The sequence below is a fragment of the Meles meles genome, chromosome 14, assembly GCF_922984935.1.
Source record: "Meles meles chromosome 14, mMelMel3.1 paternal haplotype, whole genome shotgun sequence".
NCBI classification, from domain to species: Eukaryota; Metazoa; Chordata; class Mammalia; order Carnivora; family Mustelidae; genus Meles; species Meles meles.
Genome location: NC_060079.1, coordinates 2,609,448 through 2,634,055, shown reverse-complemented (window position 1 = coordinate 2,634,055; position 24,608 = coordinate 2,609,448). Strand labels below are relative to the sequence as shown.

The following is a 24,608-nucleotide window of genomic DNA, read 5'->3' as shown; positions in this document are numbered from 1 at the left end:
TCCCGGGCTGGGAATGTCTGGTTTTTCCGGATGCCAGAGCTCCAGGCTAGTGCCTATGAGCACCTATCCCAAGGGAGGGTGTGGGACCCGCGCGTTTCAGGATTGCCCTCTGGCCAGGCTCCCAGCCCCTCACGGGAGCCAGACCCCACTCGTTCTTGGGCGAGCTGGTGTTCAGGCGCACTAGCGGCTCAGGGACAGAGACCTGATTTCTCTGCCGCACTCTCTCTGGCTCAGTGCCAGGGGAGGCTGTCCTGGGTCCGGGGACTTAGGTCCCTGACCCTAACCGCCCAGGTTCCCACTATTACCCCCCCCCCCACGATCCTTTGCTCTTTGTTTTTTGAGTGCTTTCAACCAGACTCCAAGATAATGCTGGTCCCCAGACGCAGAGCACTCTCGTGTTGGGGTATTACTTTCCAATCGGTCACCTCTGGTGGCTCCCTCCCTCTTTTGTTTATCTTCCGATATCAGTCCGACGTTCCCAGTCTGCTTTACCTGCCACTGGCGTCTTCTGCTCCTATAGAGATCCAGACATGTATAATTCTGATCTCAGGCTGATTTCATGGGTGGTCGGAGTTCTTTGGTAGGTAATCAGCTCACTTTAGGGTACAGGTTGAAACGGTGCCTCCTCCTACTTCCCCGCCATCTTGACTCCCCCCCTAAGGGTTTTATTTTTAAGTAATCTCTACACCCAATGTGGGACTTAAACTCACAACCCTGAGATCAAGAGTTGCATGCTCCACTGAAGGAGCCAGCCAGCACCCCTTCCCCAAAGCTTTTGATCAAAATGTAAGTTGCACATTAAAGGCAATACTCTTATTATATATTGTACCCTCAGTGATAGCATAATATACAGTAATAATAATAGTAAACATCAGGATAGCACATCATTGTTTATAAAGTGTTTCAGGTACATCATTCCTCTAATCCACACTATAGTACTGGTCTTATTAGATCTTATTATCCTCATTGTATAGATGGGGAAAGTGAGGCCCCGAGGAGCTGAAATAATTGCTCAAGATTCCACAGCAAAGAGGGGGAAATGACTAAATAGGAACTCAGATCATCAGAATTCAAGTCCAATTCAGTTAGCAAAACTTCATTAAGCATGTTCTGTATGCCAAGCATTGTATCAGGTTTGAAAGATACAAAAATGAGTAAGACATGGTTGTCTTCCCTGAGAGGGAACCTAAGTATACTTAGTATACTCATAGGTCATGGAGCTTGGAGGAAGGAACATAGCTCCTACATAATCTGAATTATGTTTATTTTAAGGATACCATCTTTTACATGAAAGAGACATTGACAGGGGGGCCCTATCTTGCCCTGCCACACATCTTTATGACCTCAATATAGGGATAGGCTAACTGTAACTAAATACAGCAGCCATAAAAGAAAAGATTGATACATTTTTCTTTATAAAAGTAAAAATTTTCTGTATGGTAAAATAGAAAAAGCCAACCAATGACCCACCACAAGCAAAGTAAAACAAAACAAAGCAAAACTAATAAACTAAAGAAAATATCTATAACTCATATCCCAGGCTAGGCTCCCTAACTTAAGAGGTCATAACAATCATGAAGAAAAATAGAAAGATCCAAAAGAAAAAGGGCCAAAGGAGATGAATAGACAGTTCAGAGGAAAAAAAAAAAAAAACCCGCATAAACTAAATATAAATCCTGTAACTGAGAGGTCATTTCTCATCCATAAAATTGGTAAAGTCTGAAAGTTTAACAAATATACTTTTGGTAAAACTATAGGAAATAGAAACTCTCATTCACTGATAGTGGGAGGGCAAATAGTAGAACATATATGAGGGAATAAGACAAAATCTATCACAATTACAGATGCACTGACCCCATAAGCCAGCACTTCTACTTCTGGGATAAATCTCAGAGACACTCCTGTGCAGTTATGAAATGACAAATACACAAGCATATTCACTTTGGCATTGTTTGTAGTAACAAAGTCTGGAAACAGTCCAAATGTCTGACATTAGGGGATGCCCATATAATGTGGGGAATGAGGACACTCTCTTTAAGTGGGAAAAATGGGTGTGGAACAGCAAAGATGGCATACAACTTTTTATGTAAAAGAATGGGAGAGGAATAAGTTTATAGGAGCCACAGAGATGAAAAGAAGTTGGGTCTTCATTGATAATTCTCCCTCTGAGGGACTGGACCAGCAGCCACTCTATAGCTGGCTTCTTGTTATACAGGGTAATAAGTATCTTCATTATTCAAGTCAATGCCAGCTTTCTGTTTCTTTTGCAAAAAGAATCATAACTCCTCTCCTTGAGACAGGGAAACTGAAGGACTCCATAAAAATCTGCTTTTGTTCCTTTTCCTGTTTCTATTCCTGCTAGACCTCTACTTCACACATGCCTATGAAGCAAATAGCATTATGTCCTCTAGATTTCTTGAGAACAGATAACATCTAAGGAAAGACCAGGTGAGAACAACCTGACGAAGTTATCTGACGAGCATTCCAGGCCACCAGAACCAGACATCTTCACAACAAGATGCACTGGCTCCAAGGAATAACACCTGGGCCCTGTCTTTATTCTAACCAGGTCCTGGGTGCCAGACCATGATCCTCAATAACAACCCCAGACCCCAAGCAAAGATAAGACCCCCTCCTTTCCTTCCCGAGTCTGTACCTGCTCTCTTTCTCTACCTTCAATATACTCTGCTTTTGCCTCCTGCTGGCCCACATTCCATATCTATCTTGTGAGTAGTCACGGATCCTCTCGGCTGGTCCTGCGGGACTCCCTCCGGGTCCTCAGGCCTGGCCTGCCAGCATCATCCTGATATAGAAAATTACTTAACAGTGTAGCAATTTTAAATATATCTGCCTTTGTATACTATTCCAACACATTCGTGTTTGGGAACATGCTTCAGGTAATCTCCATAAGAATCCAAAGCATTCTAAATTGGCTCAACATTCATTTTCAAGCCACCTTCTGTGATTCAGTGCTACCTTATTTTTTTTTTAAAGATTTTATTTATTTGACAGAGATCACAAGTAGGCAGAGAGGCAGGCAGAGAGAGAGAGGAAGGGAAGCAGCCTCCCCGCTGAGTGGAGAGCCCGATACGGGGCTCGATCCCAGGACTCTGAGATCATGACCTGAGCTGAAGGCAGAGGCTTTAACCCACTGAGCACCCTCAGTGCTACCTTATTAATCAGATTTGAAAAGACCCTTCCCCAACATATTTTAAATTAAATTCTGTATTTCAGAGATTTACCTGGCAGAGGTCCTCTTTCTTAGCTAATAGTCTCAGGTTCACTTTTTCAGTTGTTGTGCCTTTGTGAGGTATTAATCTGTAGAACTCAGTCATCATTTTTTGCAGTTGTTCTTCTGTTTCTCCATTTTTCAATGCGGCCTTTACTAGAAGGAGAACTCCCTCTGCCTTGCTCACCTTCAAATGGAGAATATATGCATCTTAAAGTTGAATCTTTACCATCAGAGAAAAGGTGAAGGAACATGCATAAAAGCATCTAAAATGGTTGTTAGTTATGTCACAACTAACGGTTTTCTATTGGACACCAGCCATAAAACAGGTGCCATGTTTACAGGAGATGTATATCAGTTGTGACGATGATGCCATGAGACATCTCCCAAAACCAGGCTCAGCTTAACTAGAGGAAAAAACCACAGCCTTAAATATCTATAGTGTGTATCTATATCTATATCTACATCTACGTCCGTATCTCTATTCACAACTGCATCTCCATCTCTTTCTATATCCGCAAGAGAGGAATACTAATGCGACCACAGGAGACTTGCTTTTCACACAAGAAGTTTAGAAAGATGTCAGAATCCCACTAGGCACAAAATCCAGCAGAACATGTTTCTAATTACACAAGTACTGTTTGGACTTTGACCCAGAAAACCTTTTTCTCCCTGAAATAAATTAGTTTAGTTCCACAGAGGGAAACTGTATTATTTTACTATGACAATGCAGTTGCACAAGTTGTACCATTGGGAATATTTTCTTTCATTTGCTTTTTCAATCACATAAAATTAAAAAGAGCATTTTTCTGGAGGACTGGGAGCATTCCTGCCTTTCCCTAAAATGGTCACAATTTATAAGACTGGGAAGCAGTGGCTCTGAAGTGGACGAAGGTCTGAGTGTCTAAGGACCAAGTGCAACCCTGTCCCTCAGGCCTGCTAAACACCTTGCAACATAAAGGAGCAGGCCTCCCAACGAGACGGCACCAAAAAGTGAAGCTTGGAGCAGCTCTTGGGTCTGATATCTTATAAAGATAAGAACATCTAGTTTTCTTCGAAGGTTGTTTTCCCCTCAGTGCTCTCAGTGTTCCCTTTTTCCAAGGTAAGAAAAAGCACATCAGGAATGCATCCAGAAACAGCTGGACCAGCACCAAACACACATAGTATTATTTAAGCTAGTAAACCAGAAAGCAGAAATTGTTATGATTGAGGTTCTCCTTCAAGGGCACACGTGACTCACGTCATTGAGACTAATCCTGTTCACAGGCTTGAGAAGCATGTGCTCCAGGTGGCCAAGAGCTTCCGCCCAAACCATTTCCACCAAATCGCTCACTTCTTTGCTCAGAGTGCTTGAATTTATTACCTCCTCCAAAAGCAACTGCAACAATAAAGTAAAAAACAAAAAACAAAAACCCCGCCAACAAAAGGTTTCATTAGTGGGCTGATTTAAGACAGAGACAAGAGAAGAAATCATCACAGCCAAGGAGAGAGTCATAGGCAGCCAAATGACTGAGAATTCTGTGTGCCTCCACTTCCTTCCTACACTTTCTATATTTCCCCTTTCTATCTTTTACTCCCACTTTATGTTTCCTTTTGCCTTTTCCTTCATTCTGTAAGCTTTAGGCCTGCCAGTGACATCAAAGTTTAAGTGGCATTAAGGGTTAAGGACCCCTGATTCTTGGCCTAGATTATAATGAAGTTTTTTGAAAGCCATGGGGGTTTGTTGCTGAAGCAAGCAAGAAGTTTTGTGGTTCATCCTAGAACTCACTTCTCACCTGGCTTCCACACTTGTCTATGAGTTTACTTTTCTTGTTCTTAACTCTGACTCCTTTCTCTTACCAGGTTTTTATTTGTTGTAAAGAAAATGTTTCTATTAAAAATATTCAACCACTCACACAAAATAGTACATAGAAATCAATCTTACTGCTTGCAGTTTTTCAGATGCTAACTGGGTTGCTTCGGGTGTAAAATGTTCTCTTAGCAGAAATCCTTTTTTCTTCAGCTCTTCAATGTAATTTTCATAGTATTCACTTGCATCTGCAGAGGTTTTCTTTACAGAGAACTTTCTAGTCTGTGAATTATAGTGTGGAGCAAAATGTTAGGATGTGAGGATACAGTCACTTATTAACCTATGATCTTTACTGAACACCTCCTATGCACCATGGGAAAATGGAATGTAAATAAGGCATTGGATCCGCACCATGAAGGTGTTAATTAGTTTTTTTCAAAGAATTACTTAAATCTTCAATTCTTCACAAAACTGCCTAACACCTGAAAGTAAAGGGAGAAAAGCCTGAGCAGTCACAACAGGCAGAAGGGATGCATATGATTCACAGGAGAGTCACTCAAACGTCTGTTCAAAGACTACATACTCTTACTTCACATACTAGTCTAATGAGCTTTGAAGTCTGGCATTCAAGCTTTTTGGAAATGAGCAAAATAGATCGGGGAGGGGCAGAAAAGAAAAAATACCTCAGAAATGAGGTACTATTAGGGAAAGCACATGGTCAAAATGAAATGATAGCTACCAGCAAGGAGAAAGCAGGAAAGCTCTTAGTCATGCAAATAATGTTAAAGGCATGGAGCAAGGTGTCTTCTGGATAGGCACAAACTGCCTGCTTCCTTCCAACCTGCCCATGGATGTGGCATTTGTCAGCTTTTCCTGGGAGTCCTTGCTCCTGTAGTGAGCGGTTGTCCCAAACTTATTAACCTCAGAGAACGTGGAATTCTAGCCCCAGCTGGGGCCTGTGGGTGTTGCCTAAGCCCCTGGCTCTGGAGTGTGTGCCCCCAGGGGAAGGGGGAGCCAGACCACCCATGACACCATAAACCACTCTCCTGAATTTGTGGCTAAAGGGCGCCTCCAAAACATGTAGAAAAGAAACATATCATGTTCGAGTTACCCCATTTAAGAAGATACAGTTTAACATAATTTTGGAATATGTCCACAAAATGTTTTTGTATGAGAGACAGGCAAGTTAGAAAAGTCTCTTCTAAAGAACAGCTCTTTGAGTGTTGGTTAAGCGAGGATAATTTCTATCGAAGTGAACAGACTCACCCAAGGAGCCCTCTACTTGCATCCTCAGACTTAGGTTTGCCGAGGGAGGAAGGCACCCAGGAAGAGCTCTCGGGATAGTAAGCAGGAGGGGACAGTGGCCTATTCAGCCTTATCATTTTCTTCTTCAGTAAAGAAAAACAATTATAATATGTTCTATCATAGTTTTCAACTTGATGTTTCCTTACTTTTTATCCATACAACTAAACCCGCCACAAAATACAGCACACATTTTTGGGTAAAAGGATAACAAAAGCCTTTCTCCTACTTAGACATATTTGAATTGGATTGGCTTTTTTTTATCTATTCCCATGGAAATCTGATATGGCAAAATTGCATGTGTAACAGTCACTGCTCATGAATAAATTACATCAGGACTGGGAGCTCAATGAACTAACCATAAATGGTGGGTGGGAAACCTGACCCTTGGGCTTCCCTGAGAGCAGCGACATAAGTAACGAGTGCCTCCCTTAAAGACATCTTGAACTTAGGCACATGTCATGACAGGTATGGGCTACTGTGGGTGGGCTTCTAAGTCAGGTGGATCCCGTACTGACCTGAGGTGAGTCTCCCTCCTGGCACCAGAGCTGACACCTCCGGTGGGGGCAAAGCCAGAAGCATCCAGAGCCTGAGTGCAATGCTGTGAGGACCACTCCCACTGAGGTAAGCCTGTGTGCCCTGAGAGTGCTATGTTTCCTGTCTGTAAATCTGTCTAGACAGAAGACACCCTGATAGTGTAGCAGCATTTGCTTTGAATTTTAGGTGTTAGTTCTGAATTTATTTTTGTTTCATAATTGTTTCAGGTTGGAACCATGCCCTTGATTTGACTGTGACCTAATGTAAAGGTCTGGGCCTCTGCAAAGCTCTCCTTGCCATTTCTGAGCCTATAATACTTTCTATCACATTTTAGTACCAGTTCTGTCCCAGTGGATTATAATCATCAATGTGTAGTTTCATCCCTGGCAGTGATCTCTGAGGGGCAGGGTTTGAAGTAATTTTTATCTTTGGGCTCCAGTAGATTGGTTGGTATGTAGTAGGTACTTAACTAAGTGCGTGAATGGATTGCTTTTAGCAGAGTATACATTAGTAAAGTTGCCATAAGTAATTCAGCATAGGCCTACACGCCCTGCACCCAGTGAATATTTCCCTCTGACAAGAAAGAACCCTGTACTGTTCTAGTCAGAGCACTTCTCTCACCTTCCTCCCCTCACCTGCCATATTCCAATGGAGAACATGTTTCTACCTTTCAAAATTATTTATCAGATAAAAAGTTAACAGTTTGGCTGGTTCATTGACCAATGTTAAGGAAAGTAGGTATGAACAGAGCAGATAAACAAACACACAGGATCAACATAAAGATCATTACCTTGTGGTGCCTGGGAGGCACAGCTGGTTAAGGGCCTGACTCTTGGTTTTGGCTCAGGTCATGATCTCAGGGTGGTGAGATCCAGCTCAGCATTAGGCTCTGCGCTCAGTGCAGAGTCTACTTAAGACTCCCTCTCTCCCTGCCCCTGACGCTTTCTCTATAAATTAATAAATAAATCTTAAAAAAAAAAAAGATCATTACCTTGAGGCCATTGGCCAAGAGGAAGTGTGCAGATATGAGAAAGGCAGGATCCCTGGGGTCCTGGGAGCTCTGTAGCTCTACCACTGCCACCTCCTTTCCTCCCTCTGCCCCGATCTGGAAAATAGGTCGTTCTTTCAGAAGCTGCATCCATTCAATAACAAGCCACACACACCATTTAAAAATTCTGATTATAAAACTAATACCAGTCATTTGGAGATATAATTTGGAAAATACAGAAAGTATGAAGAAAAAATAAAAATTACCTGAACTCATACTATAGATATAGAATTACTATTTATATTTTGGTATGTTTCTTACTACATGTGTTTAAACTATATATACAGTTTACAGGGGAGCAGTCAAGATGGCAGAGGAGTAGCAGGCTGAGACGACATCAGGTTGCAGGAGCTCAGCTAGATAGTTATCAAACCATTCCAAACACCTACAAATCCAACAGGAGATCGAAGAGAAGAGCAGCAATTCTAGAAACAAAATCGACCACTTTCTGAAAGGTAGGACGTGTGGAGAAGTAAATCTGAAGCAACAGGAAGATAGACTGCAGGGGGAGGGGCCGGCTCCCAGCAAGCAGCGGAGCAACGGAGCCAAAATCAGAACTTTTAAAGGTCTGCTCCACTGAGGGACATCGCTCCAGAGGCTAAGCCGGGGTGGAGCCCTCACGGCAACAGCGTGGTCTCAGGTCACGTGGGGTCACAGAAGGATCGGGGGTGTCTGAGTGTAGCAGAACTCACAGGTATTAGAGCGGGGAAACCAGATGTAGAGACAGAGCCGAAGAGTGAGCTCTCAGCTCGGGGTTATCCTAAACTGTGATCTGTGGCACAGTCAGAACACTGCTCTTTGAGCAGGGACCCCAAAAATGGCAGATCTGGGGAGTACCCCTGGAAGAGCAGAAATCTGCTGGATTTGGAATCCCCAAACAGGGCTGTGTGCCAGAGACAGAAACGCTTGGTCACAGGCCAGGTAAGCTTGGAGTACGGCTGGAGACCAGAGAGACGGGAGTGATTGAGCACTTTTCTCCAAGAGTGCACTGAGGAGTGGTTCCCCGAGATCTTGGCTCCTCCGGGCTGGAGACTGGGAGGCCACCATTTTCATTCCTGTCCTCCAGAACTCTATGGAAAGCAATCACGGAACAAAAGATCTCAAGAGCGAACCCAAGCAGATTACTTAGCCTGGCCCCTAGCAAGGGCAGCATATGAGCTCACTGATCAAGGAGAAGAGCGGAATTCCAGAGGAGGGGAAAGCAAAGCATGGAATTCATGGCTTCTTCCCCATTATTCTTTAGTCTTACAAAGTTAATTAAATTTTTTTAATTTTATTTTTTTCTTATTCTAATTTATTTTAAATTTTACTCTTTCCTCTTTTAACATTTTTAAACTAGCTTATCTTAACACTAACTTTCTTTAAAAACTTTTTTTCAATCTTCATTATTATAATCAAATTTTATCCTTCATTGTACCTAACTTTATCTTTTGTATACATATAGGGTTTTTTCTTCTAAAAAAATTTTGGAATACTTCTTCTAATAGATCAAAATACACCCTAAATCTAGCACAGGGCTTTCCAGTCTCCAGCCTGAGCAAATTCTCCACATTTTCTTTTTCTTTCTTTTCCCAACCAACTTATCCTTTTTAAGAATTTTTTTTAATCTTCATCTTTACAGTCATATTTCATCCCTTCATCGTGTTTACTCTTATTTTTGTATATATATAAGTTTTCCTTTCCTTAAAATTTTGGAAAGTAGTTTCTTCTAAGAGACCAAAATACACCCAAAATCAAGTGGGTGGCTCTATTCTATTCACCAGACTAATATATATATATATATATTTTTTTAACTTATTTGTACCCCTTTCTTCTCCCCACAATTTGGGGTCTCTTCTGATTTGGTTAATGGACATTGTTCTGGGGTCTTTGCCACCCTTTTAGTATTTTATTCTCTCCTCCATATATTCTTATCTGGATAAAATGACAAGGTGGAAAAACACACCACTAAAAAAAGAACAAGAGGCAGTACCAAAGGCTAGGGACCCAATCAATATGGACATTGGTAGTATGTCAGATCTGAAGTTCAGAATGATGATTCTCAGGGTGCTAGCTAGGCTCGAAAAAGGCATGGAAGATATCAGAGAAACCTGTCTGGAGAAATAAAAGCCCTTTATGGAGAAATAAAAGAAATAAAATCTAACCAAAGCTGAAATCAAAAAAGCTATTAATGAGGTGCAATAAAAAATGGAGGCTCTTACTGCTAGGATAAATGAGGCAGAAGAGAGAATTGGTGATATAGATGACCAAATGATGGAGAATAATGAAGCTGAGCAAAAGAGAGACAACTACTGGACCACTAGGGGAGAATTCAAGAGATAAGTGATAGCGTAAGACAAAACAGTATTAGAATAATTGGGATTCCAGAAGAAGAAAGAAAGAGGGGGGCAGAAGGTATATTGAAGCGAATTACTGTAGAGAATTTCCCTAATATGGCAAAGGGAACAAGCATCAAAATCGAGGAGGCACAGAGAAACCCCCTCAAAATCAATAAGAATAGGTCCACACCCCGTCATCTAGTAGTAAAACTTATAAGTCTTAGTGAAAGCAGCCTGGGACAAGAAGCCTGTAACATACAATGGTAAAAATAGTAGATTGGCAGCGGACTTATCCACAGAGAACTGGCAGGCCAGAAAGAACTGGCATGATATACTCAGAGCACTAAATGAGAAAAACATGCAGCCAAGAATACTATATCCAGCTAGGCTATCACTGAAAATAGAAGGAGAGAGAAAAAGCTTCTAAGACAAACAAAAACTAAAAGAATTTGTAAACACCAAAGCAGCTCTACAGGAAATACTAAAAGGGGTCCTCTAAACAAAAAAAGAACCTAAAAGTAGTAGACCAGAGGAACAGAGACAATATACAGTAACAGTCACCTTACAGGCAATACAATGGCACTAAATTCATATCTCTCAATAGTTACCCTGAATGTAAATGGGCTAAATGCCCCAATCAAAAGACACAGGGTATCAGAATGGATAAAAAAACAAAACCCATCATTATGCTGTCTACAAGAAACTCATTTTAGACCCAACGACACCTCCAGATTTAAAAGAGGAGGTGGAAAACAATTTACCATGCTAATGGACAGCAAAAGAAAGCTGGGGCAGCAATCCTTATATCAGAAAAATTAGATTTTAAGCCTAAGACTATAATGAGAGGTGAGAAAGGACACTATATCATACTCAAAGATCTGTCCAACAAGAAGATCTAACCATTTTAAATATCTGTGCTCCTAAAATGGGAGCAGAAAACTACATAAACAAATTAAAAACAAAATCAAGGAAACACATCGACAATAATACAATAATAGTAGGTGACTTTAACACCCCCCTCACTGAAATGGACAGACCATCCAAGCAAAAGATCAACAAAGAAATAAAGGCCTTAAATGATACACTGGAACAGATGGACATCATAGATATATTCAGAACATTCCATCCCAAAGCAAGAGAATACACATACTTCTCTAGTGCACATAGAACATTCTCCAGAATAGATCACATCTTGGGTCACAAATCAGGTCTCAACCTGTACCAAAATATTGGGATCATTCCCTGCATATTTTCAGACCACAATTCTCTGAAGCTAGAACTCAATCACAAGAGGAAATTTGGAAGGAACTCAAATATATGGAGCCTAAAGTACATTTTACTAAAGAAAGAATGGGTCAACCAGGAAATTAAAAAAGAATTGAAAAAATTCATGGAAGCAAATGAAAATGAAAACACAATGGTTCAAAATCTGTGGGACACAGCAAAGGCAGTCCTGAGAGGAAAATATATAGCGATACAGGCCTTTCTCAAGAAACAAGAAAGGTCTCAAATACACAACCTAATCCTACACCTAAAGGAGCTGGAGAAAGAACAGCAAAGACAGCCTAAACCCAGCAGAAGAGAAATAATAAAGATCAGAGCAGAAATCAATGAAATAGAGAAAAAAAACAAACAAACCAAAACCAATAGAACAAATGAAAAAAACTAGGAGCTTGTTCTTTGAATGAATTAATAAGATTGATAAACCTCTGACCAGACTTATCAAAAAGAAAAAAAGACCAAAATTAATAAAATCATGAATGAAAGAGGACAGACCACAACCAACACCACAGAAATACAATTATAAGAACATATTATGAGCATCTATATGCTAGAAAATTTGACAATCTGGAAGAAATGGATGCATTCCTAGAGACATATAAACTAACAAAACCTAAGCGGGAAGAAACAGAAAACCTGAACAGACCCACAACCAGCAAGGAGATTGAAACAGTCATCAAAAATCTCTCAACAAACAAGAGCCCAGGGCCAGACAGCTTCCCAGGGGAATGCTACCAAACCAATTCTTTAAAGAAGAATTAACACTTATTCTCCTGAAACTATTCTAAAAAATATAAATGGAAGGAAAACTGCCAGACTCATTTTATGAGGCCAGCATTACCTTGATCCCATAACCAGACACAGACCCAATCAAAAAAGAGAATTACATACCAATATTCTTGTGAACACAGATGCGAATATTCTCACCAAAACACTAGCCAATAGGATCCAACAGTACAAATTAAAAGGATTATTCACCATGACCAAGTGTGATTTATTCCAGGGCTACAAGATTGGTTCAACATCCGTAAACCAATCAATGTGATACAATACATCAATAAAAGGAAGAACAAGAACCATATGATACTCTCAATAGATGCTGAAAAAGCATTTGACAAAGTACAGCATCCTTTCTTGATCAAAACTCTTCAAAGTGTAGGGATACAGGGTACGTACCTCAATATCATCAAAGCCATTTATGAAAAACCCACAGCGAATACCATTCTCAATGGAGAAAAACTGAGAGCTTTTCCACTAAGGTCAGGAACACTGCAGGGATGTCCTTTATCACCACTGCTATTCAACATAGTACTAGAAGTCCTAGCCTCGGCAATCAGACAACAAAAAGAAATTAAAGGCATCCAAATCAGCAAAGAAGAAGTCAAACTATCACTCTTTGCAAATGATACGATACTATATGTGGAAAACCCAAAAGACTCCACTCCAAATCTGCTAGAACTTGTACAGGAATTCAGTAAAGTGTCAGGATATAAAATCAATGCACAGAAATCGGTTGCATTTCTTTACACCAACAACAAGACAGAAGAAAGAAATTAAAGAGTCAATCCCATTTACAATTGCACCCAAAACCGTAAGATACCTAGGAATAAACCTAACCAAAGAGGCAAAGAATCTGTACTCAGAAAACTATAAGTACTCATGAAAGAGACTGAGGAAGACACAAAGAAATAGAAAAATGTTCCATGCTCATGGATTGGAAGAACATATATTGTGAAAATGTCTAGGCTACCTAAAGCAATCTACACGTTTAATGCAATCCCTGTCAAAATACCATCCATTTTTTTTTTTCCTCGAAGAAATGGAATAGATAATCCTAAAATTTGTATGGAACCAGAAAAGACCTCGAATACCCAGAAGAATGTTGAAAAAGAAAGCCAAAGTTGGTGGCATCACAATTCCAGACTTCAAGCTCTATGACAAAGCAGTCATCCTCAAGACAGTATGCTACTGGCACAAAACAGACATATGGAACAGAATAGGAAGCCCAGAAATAGACCCTCAACTCTATGGTCAACTAATCTTCGACAAAGCAGGAAAGAATGTCCAGTGGAAAACAGACAGTCTCTTCAACAAATGGTGTTGGGAAAATTGGACAGCCGCAGGCAGAAAAATGAAACTGGACCATTTCCTTATGCCGCACACAAAAACAGAATCAAAATGGATGAAGGCCCTCAATGTGAGAAAGGAATCCATCAAAATCCTTGAGGAGAACACAGGCAGCAACCTCTTCGACCTCAGCCGCAGCAACTTCTTCCTAGGAACATCGCCAAAGGCAAGGGAAGCAAGGGCAAAAATGAACTACTGGGATTTCATCAAGATCAAAAGCTTTTGCACAGCAAAGGAGACAGTCAACAAAACCAAAAGACAACTGACAGAATGGGAGAAGAGATTCACAAATGACACATGAGATAAAGGGCTAGTATGCAAAATCTATAAAGAACTCATCAAACTCAACACCAAAGAACAAATAATCCAATCAAGAAATGGGCAGAAGACATGAACGGATATTTCTGCAAAGAAGACATCCAGATGGCCAACAGACACATGAAAAGTGCTCCACATCACTTGGCTTCAGGGAAATACGAATCAAAACCACAATGAGATACCACCTCACACCAGTCAGAATGGCTAAAATTAACAAGTCAGGAAAGGACAGATGCTGGTGAGAATGCAGAGAAAGGGGAACCCTCCTCCACTGTTGGTGGGAATGCAAGTTGGTGCAACCACTCTGGAAAACAGCATGGAGGTTCCTCAAAAAGTTGAAAATAGAGCTACCCTATGACCCAGCAATTGCACTACTGGGTATTTACCCCGAAGATACAATTGTAGTGATCCAAAGGGGCACATGTATCCAAATGTTTATATCAACAATGTCCACAATAGCCAAACTATGGAACAAACCTAGATGTCCATCAAGAGATGAATGGATAAAGAAGATGTGGTATATATATACAATGGAATACTATGCAGCCATCAAAAGAAATGAAATCTTGCCATTTGTGATGACGTGGATGGAACTAGTGGGTATTATGCTGAGCGAAATAAGTCAATTAGAGAAAGATAATTATCATATGATCTCCCTAATATGAGGAATTTGAGAGGCAACATGGGGGGGGATGGGTGATAGGGAATGAAAAAATGAAAGAAGATGGGATCGGGAGGGAGACAAACCGTAAGAGACTCTTAATATCATAAAACAAACTAAGGGTTGCTGGGGTGGGGGCGGGTAGGGAGAGGGTGGTTAGGTTATGGACATTGGGGAGAGTATGTGCTATGGTGAGTGCTGTGAAGTTTATAAACCTGGCGATTCACTGATCTGTACCCCTGGGGCTAATAATACATTATATGTTAATAAAAAATTTAAAAATTTAGAAAAAACTATTTATATAGTTTATAGCTATATCTGTATATGTTTAAACTGTACCACATTTTATATTTTCTTTATCAGAGAGGAAATGTTATTTTCAAGTTATATTTTATTAAAGTATCTAAAATATGTAAATCAGCATCATTTTGAATGCTAGGGTTTTCACTTATATGATATTGGAGAAATAATTTCCTCTTTTTCTTTTTAATGAATAGTCATGGAAATTCAACATAATGTAAATACTTGGTGTCAAATCTACTCTTAAAAAAAAAAAAAAAGAGGGGTGCCTGGGTGGCTCAGTCATTAAGTGGCTGCCTTCCGCTCAGGTCATGATCCTGGTGTCCTGGGATCAAGGTCCACGTCAGGCTCCCTGCTCAGCGGAAAGCCTGCTTTTCACTCTCCCACTCCCCCTGCTTCTGTTGCCTCTCACTGTCTCTCTCTCTGTCAAATAAATAAATAAAATCTTAAAAAAAAGTACAAGAAACTGTTAACAAACAGGGAAGAGGTCTTTACTTTTAAAGTTATGTTAGGGGCGCCTGGGTGGCTCCGTGGGTTAAAGCCTCTGCCTTCAGCTCAGGGTATGATCTCAGGGTCCTGGGATCGAGCCCCGCATCGGGAGCTGGGAGCCTGCTTCCCCCTCTCTCTCTGCCTGCCTCTCTGCCTGCTTGTGCTCTTTATCTCTCTGTCAAATAAATAAATAAAATCTTTAAAAAAATAAAGTTATGTTAATATTTTCTACTGTTTATATTTTTATTATGAGCATGTATTACTTTTATAATAAAAACACTAAAAAGTTAAATATTAAATTTTAAATATAAAATACAAATCAGACTCTTACTTTTTCTAAGGTGTTATATTTTGCAACTTCAAAGTCTTGTGGAAAATGAGGAATTCCAACATTCTTTTTACGAAACCTGAAATTTGTATAACAAAATTTTAACATTAAAATGGAATTTTAGATTAAACAGAATATTCATAAAATTTTTCTTACATATCCCCTAATTACATACAAAATACATTTTAAGTCCCTAATCCCTCCTAAGATACTCTGAAAATGGTTAAAAAGTCTTGTGTAATGAGCTGGATTCCTCCTTTGGACAACTCTAGAGCTCTGGTGCCGAAAACTAAGGATCTGCATTGGAAGGTGGGGTGGCAGGAAGCACAAGTGGAGGGGAAAGAGAAGTAGGCCAGTGCACTGGAGAAAGCACCAGTCCTAGCAGTGGCACGTGACCTGTGCTCTCTTGGGTTCTGGCCCTAAGGAGCCATGTCACTCAGGCAGGCTCACACCAGAGATTCTGTACTACAGTTAATCCCCACCCCCTTTAAAATAAAGGCATCAGATTTCTCATAGTCTGTACTTTTATTTTTTATATTTGTTCTGTCTTTTAACAGTACTATTAACAAATAAAATAAGGCTCAATGTGATGCTTAATTGATACTACAGTTGTGGGTGTGTTTTACAAAACCATATATAACAGTAGCTTTGGGGCACTTGGGTGGGTCAGTCCTTAAGCGTCTACCTTCACTCAGGTCATGATCCCAGGGTCCTGGGATAGAGCCTGAGTTGGGCTCCCTGCTGAGGTGGGGGTGGGGAAAACTGCTTCTCCCTCTCACACTCTTCCTGTTTGTATTCCCTCTCTCACTGTCTCTCTCTGTTAAATAAATAAGCAAGAAAAAAAAAAAAAAGAACTGTAGCCTCATAAACTCCATTTGCAGAAGGTTGTCACTATTTCTATTTTTTGACATATGAGGTAGGGAGTAAGGAACAGTCTCAACTCTAAAGGCTTCTCGGTAAGGTAGCAGGGTAAGCAGACTGCCCAGATCGCATCTCCAGTGCCTTTTCTTTTTAAAAATCAATCTAACAATTATGTCTACTCTTACATAATACTAAGATGGAAATAATTAGCACTATACTAGTTGAAGTAAAAAGTCTTAAATAAACAAAAGCCTAATTAGAGAAGCAAGATAAATGAAAATACTACAAAAACATGAGGTATTAATAGCATTTTAAAACTGTTTGAGCATCTTTCTTCAGTTCAGGTCATGATTTCAAGAGTCATCAGATCAAGCCTGCATCGGGCTCCCTACTTATTGCTTATTGGGGAGTCTGTTTGTCCTTCTCTCTCTCCCTCTGCTCCTTCCCTCCTGCTCACTCTGTCTCTCTCAAATAAATAAATAAATAGAATCTAAAAAAAACCCAAAAAAACAAAAAACAACAACCTGTGCTTGAGGTTTACAAAACATTTTGCAAACTGAATCTTAATGATCAGAAGTAGATTACTCTGGGGACACCTGTGTGACTCAGCCAGTTAAGCATCTGCCATCAGCTCAGGTCAGGATCCCAGAGTCCTGGGAATACCGCATCAGGCTCCTTGTTCAGTGGGGAGCCTGATTCTGCCTCTGTCTGCTGCTCCCCCTGCTTGTGCGTTCGCTCTCTTTCTCACACACACAAATAAATAAAAATAATAAATAAAATAAAATTTTTTTAAAAATAAAAGATTACTCTGTGAATTCCAAAATGTTTTCCTTCTCCATGGAGTTGTCCAGGGATGGATCATCTGTTGTCACTTCTAGAACAAAAACAAAAACACTTGCTTACTACTCAAAGATTTATTAAAATTATAAACAATAAAACCTGGAATTTTTAAGATTCTTGAATATAGGTCATACTTAACACACTACTCTTCTTTTTTTAAGATGTTCTTAAAGTAACTACAGTATTTGGTAATCTAAGGATAGTACAAATGGGACAAAAAGAAGGTAGATTAAAATAAAAGATAGTGAGAATATATCATGATTTTATTTTAATAGACATGTGAGGAGAATTCTAATATCTGTATTATTTGAAACTCATTGATGGATATACAATTTCAAATGAATTTTTCTTTTCTTAAGATTATGGTGAGTATAGTTATGAAATGCATTTCTAGTATGCTGCAGGGTCAGAGTGAGTTCCCCAGTGCCATCATGTCACAAATGAAGGACCTGAGGGTGTCTGATAATTTTTGTAATATGTCTAGATCATTCTTTGACTATACTGTCTTTGATAAACCAAAATGTTTACTATAGCACCTGTAATATATTAAGTGCTTGATATAAAATACTTACCAAAACTGCTTGCCTTTTGACAAGGAGGTGGTGTGATGTCCAGTGCCTTATTAGGATCATAATTCATTACGTCCAAGAGCCTCCTTTCTTTGATAGAGTCCCATATAAAGTCTGGGTTTATAATATGGATATGGTTCTTTTGGACAGACTTCAGTTGATACTGGCTCAGAACATCAGCATTGTCTAAGATTATATGTGTGCACTTAAAAAAAAAAAGAATCAATTCATTATGTACGTATAGGAACAAATCTAAATAATTTTTATCTGTTAATTTCACTCTTAAAAGTCTTTCTTTATTAAGTTCAATTAGCCAACATATTGTACATCATTAGTTTTTGATGTAGTGTTCAATGATTGATTAGTTGCATATAACACCCAGTGCTTATCAGATAATGTGCCCTCCTTAAGGCCACTCACTCTGTTACCCCATCCCCCCATCCTCTGCCTTCTGCAACCCTCAGTTTGTTTCCCAGAGTCTAGAGTCTCTCATGGTTTGTCTCCCTCTCTGATTTCTTTCCATTCAGTTTTCCCTCCCTTCCTCTATGGTCCTCTGCACTATTCCTTATGTTCCATCTATGAGTTCCATATGATAACTGTCTTTCTCTGCTTGACTTATTTCACTTAGCATAATACTTTGCAGTTCTATCTGTGTGGATGCAAATGGTAGGTATTCATCCTTTCTGATGGCTGAGTAATGTTCCATTGTATATATGAACCATATCTTCTTTACCTATTCATCTGTTGAAGGACATCTTGGCTCCTTCCACTGTTATGGCTATTGTGGAAATTGTTTCTATGAACGCTGGGGTGCATGTGTCCCTTCTTTTCACTACATCTGTATCTTTGGGGTAAATACCTAGTAGTGCAAATACTGGGTCATAGGGAAGCTCTATTTTTAACTTCTTGAGAACTTCCATACTGTTTTCCAGAGGGGCTGTACCAGCTTGATTCCACATCCTCGCCAACATTTGTTGTTCTCCTCTAGGATTTTGATGGATTCCTGTCTCACATTTAGGTCTTTCATCCATTTTGAGTTTATCTTTGTGTATGGTGTAAGAGAATAGTCCAGTTTCATTCTTCTGCATGTGGCTAGCCAATTTTCCCAGCACCATTTATTGAAGAGACTGTTTTATTTCTATTGGATATTCCTTCCCACTTTGTTGAACATTAAGTGACTACAGAGTTGAGAATCCATTTCTAGGCTTTCTAATCTCTTCCAGTGATTTCTGTGTCTGTTTTTGTGCCAGTACCATGCTGTCTTGATGATCACATCTTTGTTATACAGCTTAAAGTCAGGCATTGTGATGCCCCCAGCTTTGGTTTTCTTTTTCAACATTCTCCTTGTGACTGGTGTCTTTTTTGGTTCCATACAATTTTCGGATTGTTTATTCTAGTTCTGTGAAAAAGGTTGATAGATTGCATTGAGTGTGTAGATTTCTCTGGGTAGCATAAATATTTTAACAATGTTTATTCTTCCAATCCATGAGCATGGAATGCTTTTCCATCTCTGTGTCTTTCTCAATTTCTTTCATAAGTGTTCTGTAGTTTCTAGAGTACAAATCCTTTACCCCTTTCGTTAAGTTTATTCTTAGTTATCTTATGGTTTTTTGTGCAATTGCAAATGGGATCAATTCCTTAATTTCTCTCTTCAGACACATTGTCAGTGTATAGAAGTGCAACTGATTTTTGTACATTGATTTTGTATCCTGCCATGTTGCTGAATCACTGTATGAGTTCTAGCAGTTTTGGGGTGGAGTCTTTTGGGTTTCCCACATAAAGTATCATGTCATCTGCAAAGAGATTGAGTTTTACTTCTTCGTCAATTTGAAACCTTTTATTTCTCTTTGTTGTCTGATTGTTAAGGCTGAGACTTCTAGTACTATGCTGAACAGCAGTGGTGAGAGTAGGCATCCCTGTTGTGTTCCTGACCTTAGGGGGAAAGCTCTCAGTTTTTCCCCACTGAGAATATTTGCTGTGGGCTTTTCATAGATGGTTTTGATGATATTGAGGTATGTTCCCTCTATCCCTATCCTTCAAGAGTTTTAATCAAGAAATTACACTCTATTTTGTTGAATGCTTTCTCTGCATCGAGAGGATCATATGATTCTTGTCTTTTCTTTTGTTAATGTGCTCTGTCACATTGATTGATTTGTGAATGCTGAGCCATATGATTCTTGTCTTTTCTTTTGTTAATGTGCTCTGTCACATTGATTGATTTGTGAATGCTGAGCCACCCTTGCACCCCAGGAATAAACCCCACCTGGTAGTGGTGCATCATCCTTTTAATGTACTATTGGATTCTATTGGCTAGGATCTTGTTGAGTATTTTGGCATTCATGTTCATCAGGGATATTTGTAATTCTCCTTTTTGATGGGGGTTTTTGTCTGGTTATGGAATCAAGGTAATGCTGGCTTCATAGAAGGAGTTTGGGAGTTTTCCTTCCATTTCTATTTTCTGAAAGAGCTTCAGTAGAATAGGTATTATTTCTTCTTCTATTTTGTTTATTTTAAAGATTTTATTTATTTACTTGACAGAGAGAGAGAGACAGAAGAGCAGGAACACAAGCAGGAGGAGCGGGAGAGGGAGAAGCAGGCTTCCCACCGAACAGGGAGCCTGATGTGGGGCTCAATCCCAGGACCCTGGGATCATGACCTGAGCCAAAGGCAGATGCTTAATGACTGAGCCAGGTGCCCCTCTTCTTTAATGTTTGGTACAATTCCCCTGGGAAGTTATGTGGCTTTGGACTCTTGTTTTGGGAGGTTTTTGATTACTGCTTCAATTTCCTTGCTGGTTCTTGGTCTGTTCAGGTGTTTTACCTCTTCTTGTTTGCCTTGGTAGTTTATACATTTCTAGGAATGCATCCATTTTGTTGGCATATAGTTGCTCGTAATATATTCTAACAATTACTTTTATTTCCTTGGTATTAGTTGTGATCTCTCCCCTTTCATTTACGATTTTATTAACTTGGGTCCTTTCTCTTTTCTTTTGTATAAGTCTGGCCAGAGGTTTATCAATCTTATTAATTCTTTCAAAGAACCAGCTCCTAGTTTTATTGATCTGTTCTACTGTTCTTCTGGTTTCTATTTCATCGATTTGTGCTTTAATCTTCAGTATTTCTCTTCCTCTGCTTGGTTTAGGTTTCATATGCCATTCTTTCTCTAGGTCCTCTAGGTATAAGGTTATCTTGTGTATTGGGATTTTTCCGATTTTTTGAGAGTGGCTTTGACTACTATGTACTTCCCTCTTAGGACCACTTTTGCAGTACCCCATATGTTTTGAATTGATGTGTTTTCATTTTCATTAGTTTGCATGAATTGTTTAAGTTCTTCTTTAATTTCCTGATTGACCCATCATTCCTTAGCAAGATGTTCTTTAACCTCCAGGTGTTTGAGTTCCTTCCAAATTTCTTCTTGTTATGGAGTTCCAGTTTCGAAGCATGTGGTCTGAAAATATGCAGGGAATGACTCATTCTTAAGTATCAGTTCAGACCTGACTTGTGACTCAGTCAGTATGTGATCTATTCTGGAGAATGTTGCGTGTGCACTCAAGAAGAAGGAGTATTCTGTTGTTTTAGGATGGAGTGTTCTGTATGTATCTGTGAAGTCCATCTGGGCCAGTGTGTCATTCAAAGCCCTCATTTCTTTATTGATCTTCTGCTTAGATGATCTGTCCATTGCTGTGAGTGGGGTCTGCAAGCCCCCTACTAGTAATGCATTATTATCAATATGTTTCCTTACTTTGGATATTGTTTTATATAATTGGCTGCTCCCATATTGGGAGCATAGATATTTCCAATTGTTAGCTCTTCGTGTCAGATAGACTCTTTGAGTATGATATGGTGCTCCTCTACATCTCTTATGAAAGTCTTCTGTTTAAAATCTAATTTGTGTGATATGAGGACTGCTACTCCAGCTTTCTTTTGAGGTCCATTGGCATGGTAAATGGTTCTCCATCCCTTCACTTTTAATCTGGAGGTGTCTGAAGGTTCAAATTGTCTCTTGTAGACAGCATATGGATGGGTCCTTCTTTTTCAACCCAATCTAATACCTGTGTCTTTTGATTGGAGCATTCAGCCCATTTACATTCAGAGTAACTCCTGAAAGTTATGAATTTAGTGACATTGTATTGCTTGCAAAGTCTATAGTTTGTTCTGTAGATTGTTTGTTACTTTCTGGTCTGTGTTACTCTTGGGTTCTCTCTTTGCTTACAATATCCCCCTTAGTATTTCTTACAGGGCTGGCTTGGTGGTCACATATTCTTTCAGTTTCTGTCTGTCCTGGAAACTCCTTCCTAAGGAGTCCTGTCCTAATCTCTCCTTCCATTCTGAATGACAGCCTTGCTGGAGAAAGTATTCTTGGCTGCATGTTCTTCTCATTTAGTATTCTGAATATATCTTGCCAGCACTTTATGGCCTGCCAGGTTTCTGTGGATAGGTCTGATGTTATTCTGATGTTCCTCCCTCCAAATGTAAGGAATCTCCTCTCCCTAGCTTCCCTCAGCATAACTTCTTTGGCTCTAAGATTTGCAAGCTTCACTATTATAGGTCAGGGTGTTGATCTGTTTTTATTGATTTTGGGAGGATTCTTCTCTGCTTCTTGCACATGACTGCTTATTTTCTTTCTCAAATTAGGGAAGTTCTCAGGCATGATTTGCTCAAATATACCTTCTAGCCCTCTCTCTTTCCACCCTCTCTTGGATCCCGATGACTCTGACATTGGTTCTTTTCAATACATCATTAAATTCTCAAAGCCTTTCTTCATGGGCTATTAGTTGTTTTTCTCTCTTTTTTCCTCAGCCTCCTTCCTTTCCATTAGCCTGTCCTCTAGATCACTGATTTTCTCTCTGTCTCACTGACCCTAGTTGTTAAAGCATCCAATTTAGATGGCATCTCCTTCATAGCACTTTTAGATCATTAGCACTTTTAGGCCTGATTAGATCTCATTACCACCCTTAGAGATTCTGTATTGTCATTTATACTCTTTTCAAGTCTAGCTATTAACTTTATAATTGCTATCAGGTCATGATCTCAGGGTCCTGGGATCAAGCCCTGCATTGGGCTCTCTGCTTAGCAGGGAGCCTGCTTCTCTCTCTCTCTCTCTGCCTGCCTCTCTGCCTACTTGAGATCTCTGTCTGTCAAATAAATAAATAAAATCTTAAAAAAAAAAAAAAAGGAAAGAAAAAGTCTGAAGAGGTCAGACACCACCACATAAAAGCAAACAAGGCAAGATGAACCAAAACAATTAAAAAATGGGCATGGGAGAGACTATAATCTCACAGGGTGGACAAAGCAGGGTGATACTCTTGCTCCAGATTGAATTTTGGTTTCTGTGTTAGAAGACACTACATCCCAAAACTGCAAGGAAAGCAAAGTTTATATATATATATAAATATAGATATATATGCATATATATATAAATATATATATATGCACATATATATATATAATTGGATAAAGTGAAAAAAGGACAAGAATGAGGCATAAAATCTATAAAATGTAGATGTGAGAAAAAAAGTTAAAAAATAACTTAAACACGTAAGTTGGTAAAATAAGAATCTAGTTGAAATGGGGAAAAGGTTAAAAAAATGTAAAATTTTAGACTGAAGGATAAACCAATCATGAGTAACATCTGGAGCTCAATATATTATTGGCCGCTGGTTCTGGGGTTTTACCATCCTGTGGGATTTATAAGCTTGTTATCCACCTGTTCTTAGATCTGTCTTCTCAGGGAGGTGCCTGCTGTTCTACTTCTCAGGTGTCTTTCCCTAGGCAAGTTGCCCCACCCCTTGTCAGGGGGATGGGCTTGAGGTGAACTGGTTGTCTGTGTCGCTTTTGTTTCTTGGTGGCTTTCCACACCTCTTCAGAGGATCAGAGTGAAAACAGCCATGCCAGGATCTCTGGCCCAGAGGCACGAGATCACAGTTCCCCTTCTTCAATAAACCCTCCAGGTCAAATTATCTCCACATCTGTGTGTATCAAGCCCACAGACTTCTGCATTTCACCCCCACTACACTTCTCCTGGGGGGTGTCTCTGGTGCCCCTGAGTGACACTTCGCTTTGTGTCTTTGCAACTGCAAGTGGTTGTGAACTCACATACATCCTGCTCTGCTGCTCCCAGGTCACAGCTGGGTGCCATCCTACTCTCCTTTCTGGGGCCATCACTGCCTGAGAGCTGTTGGCTAGTCGTGGGCACAGCCTCTGTGTGCCACACTCCACAGACACTGGCAATTTGCACCCAATTCAGTTCTCCCAGGGGGTGCTTTAAGGGTCCACAAGCCTCACTGCACTTTGTGTCTTTGTGACTGTGAGTGGTTCTGGGGTCAGGCACAGACCCTGCTCCATTGCTCCCAGGTAACAGCTGGATGCCATATTACTCTCCTTTCTGGGGCCACTACTTCCCTGAGAGCTGTTGCTAGATTCATGGGAGCAGCTATTTTGTCTCTATCCAGGAGATGTTAAACAGCCCACATGTTCCAGTTGCCTGGACTCTTCCAGGCGAAGAGTAGTCTTCCTACCAGCCCATCTCATGGTTTATGGTGACTGGAGCTGAGAGTCCCTTCTGGGCTCTCTGACCATAACCAGTTTCCCACTTCACTGCTCGGGCACCCT

At 40.0% G+C, this 24,608-nt stretch overlaps 1 protein-coding gene across 3 annotated transcripts in view; it reads right to left on the bottom strand.

Moving 5' to 3' along the window:
• The window catches only part of PARP4 (poly(ADP-ribose) polymerase family member 4), a 143,741-nt gene that overhangs the window by 111,670 nt on the left and 7,463 nt on the right, over positions 1-24,608 (bottom strand). For all 3 annotated transcript variants that reach the window (XR_006814881.1, XM_045978057.1, XM_045978058.1), the window contains exons 3-9: positions 18,001-18,202; positions 17,396-17,462; positions 15,731-15,806; positions 7,849-7,962; positions 5,154-5,300; positions 4,470-4,607; positions 3,243-3,416 (exon numbers count right to left, since the gene is read on the bottom strand). Coding sequence is in view for 2 of the 3 variants with exons in the window: in XM_045978057.1 (XP_045834013.1) it covers positions 3,243-3,416; positions 4,470-4,607; positions 5,154-5,300; positions 7,849-7,962; positions 15,731-15,806; positions 17,396-17,462; positions 18,001-18,202 (918 nt within the window). In the remaining variant the exon portion in view is untranslated. The remainder of the gene's footprint in view (positions 1-3,242; positions 3,417-4,469; positions 4,608-5,153; positions 5,301-7,848; positions 7,963-15,730; positions 15,807-17,395; positions 17,463-18,000; positions 18,203-24,608) is intronic.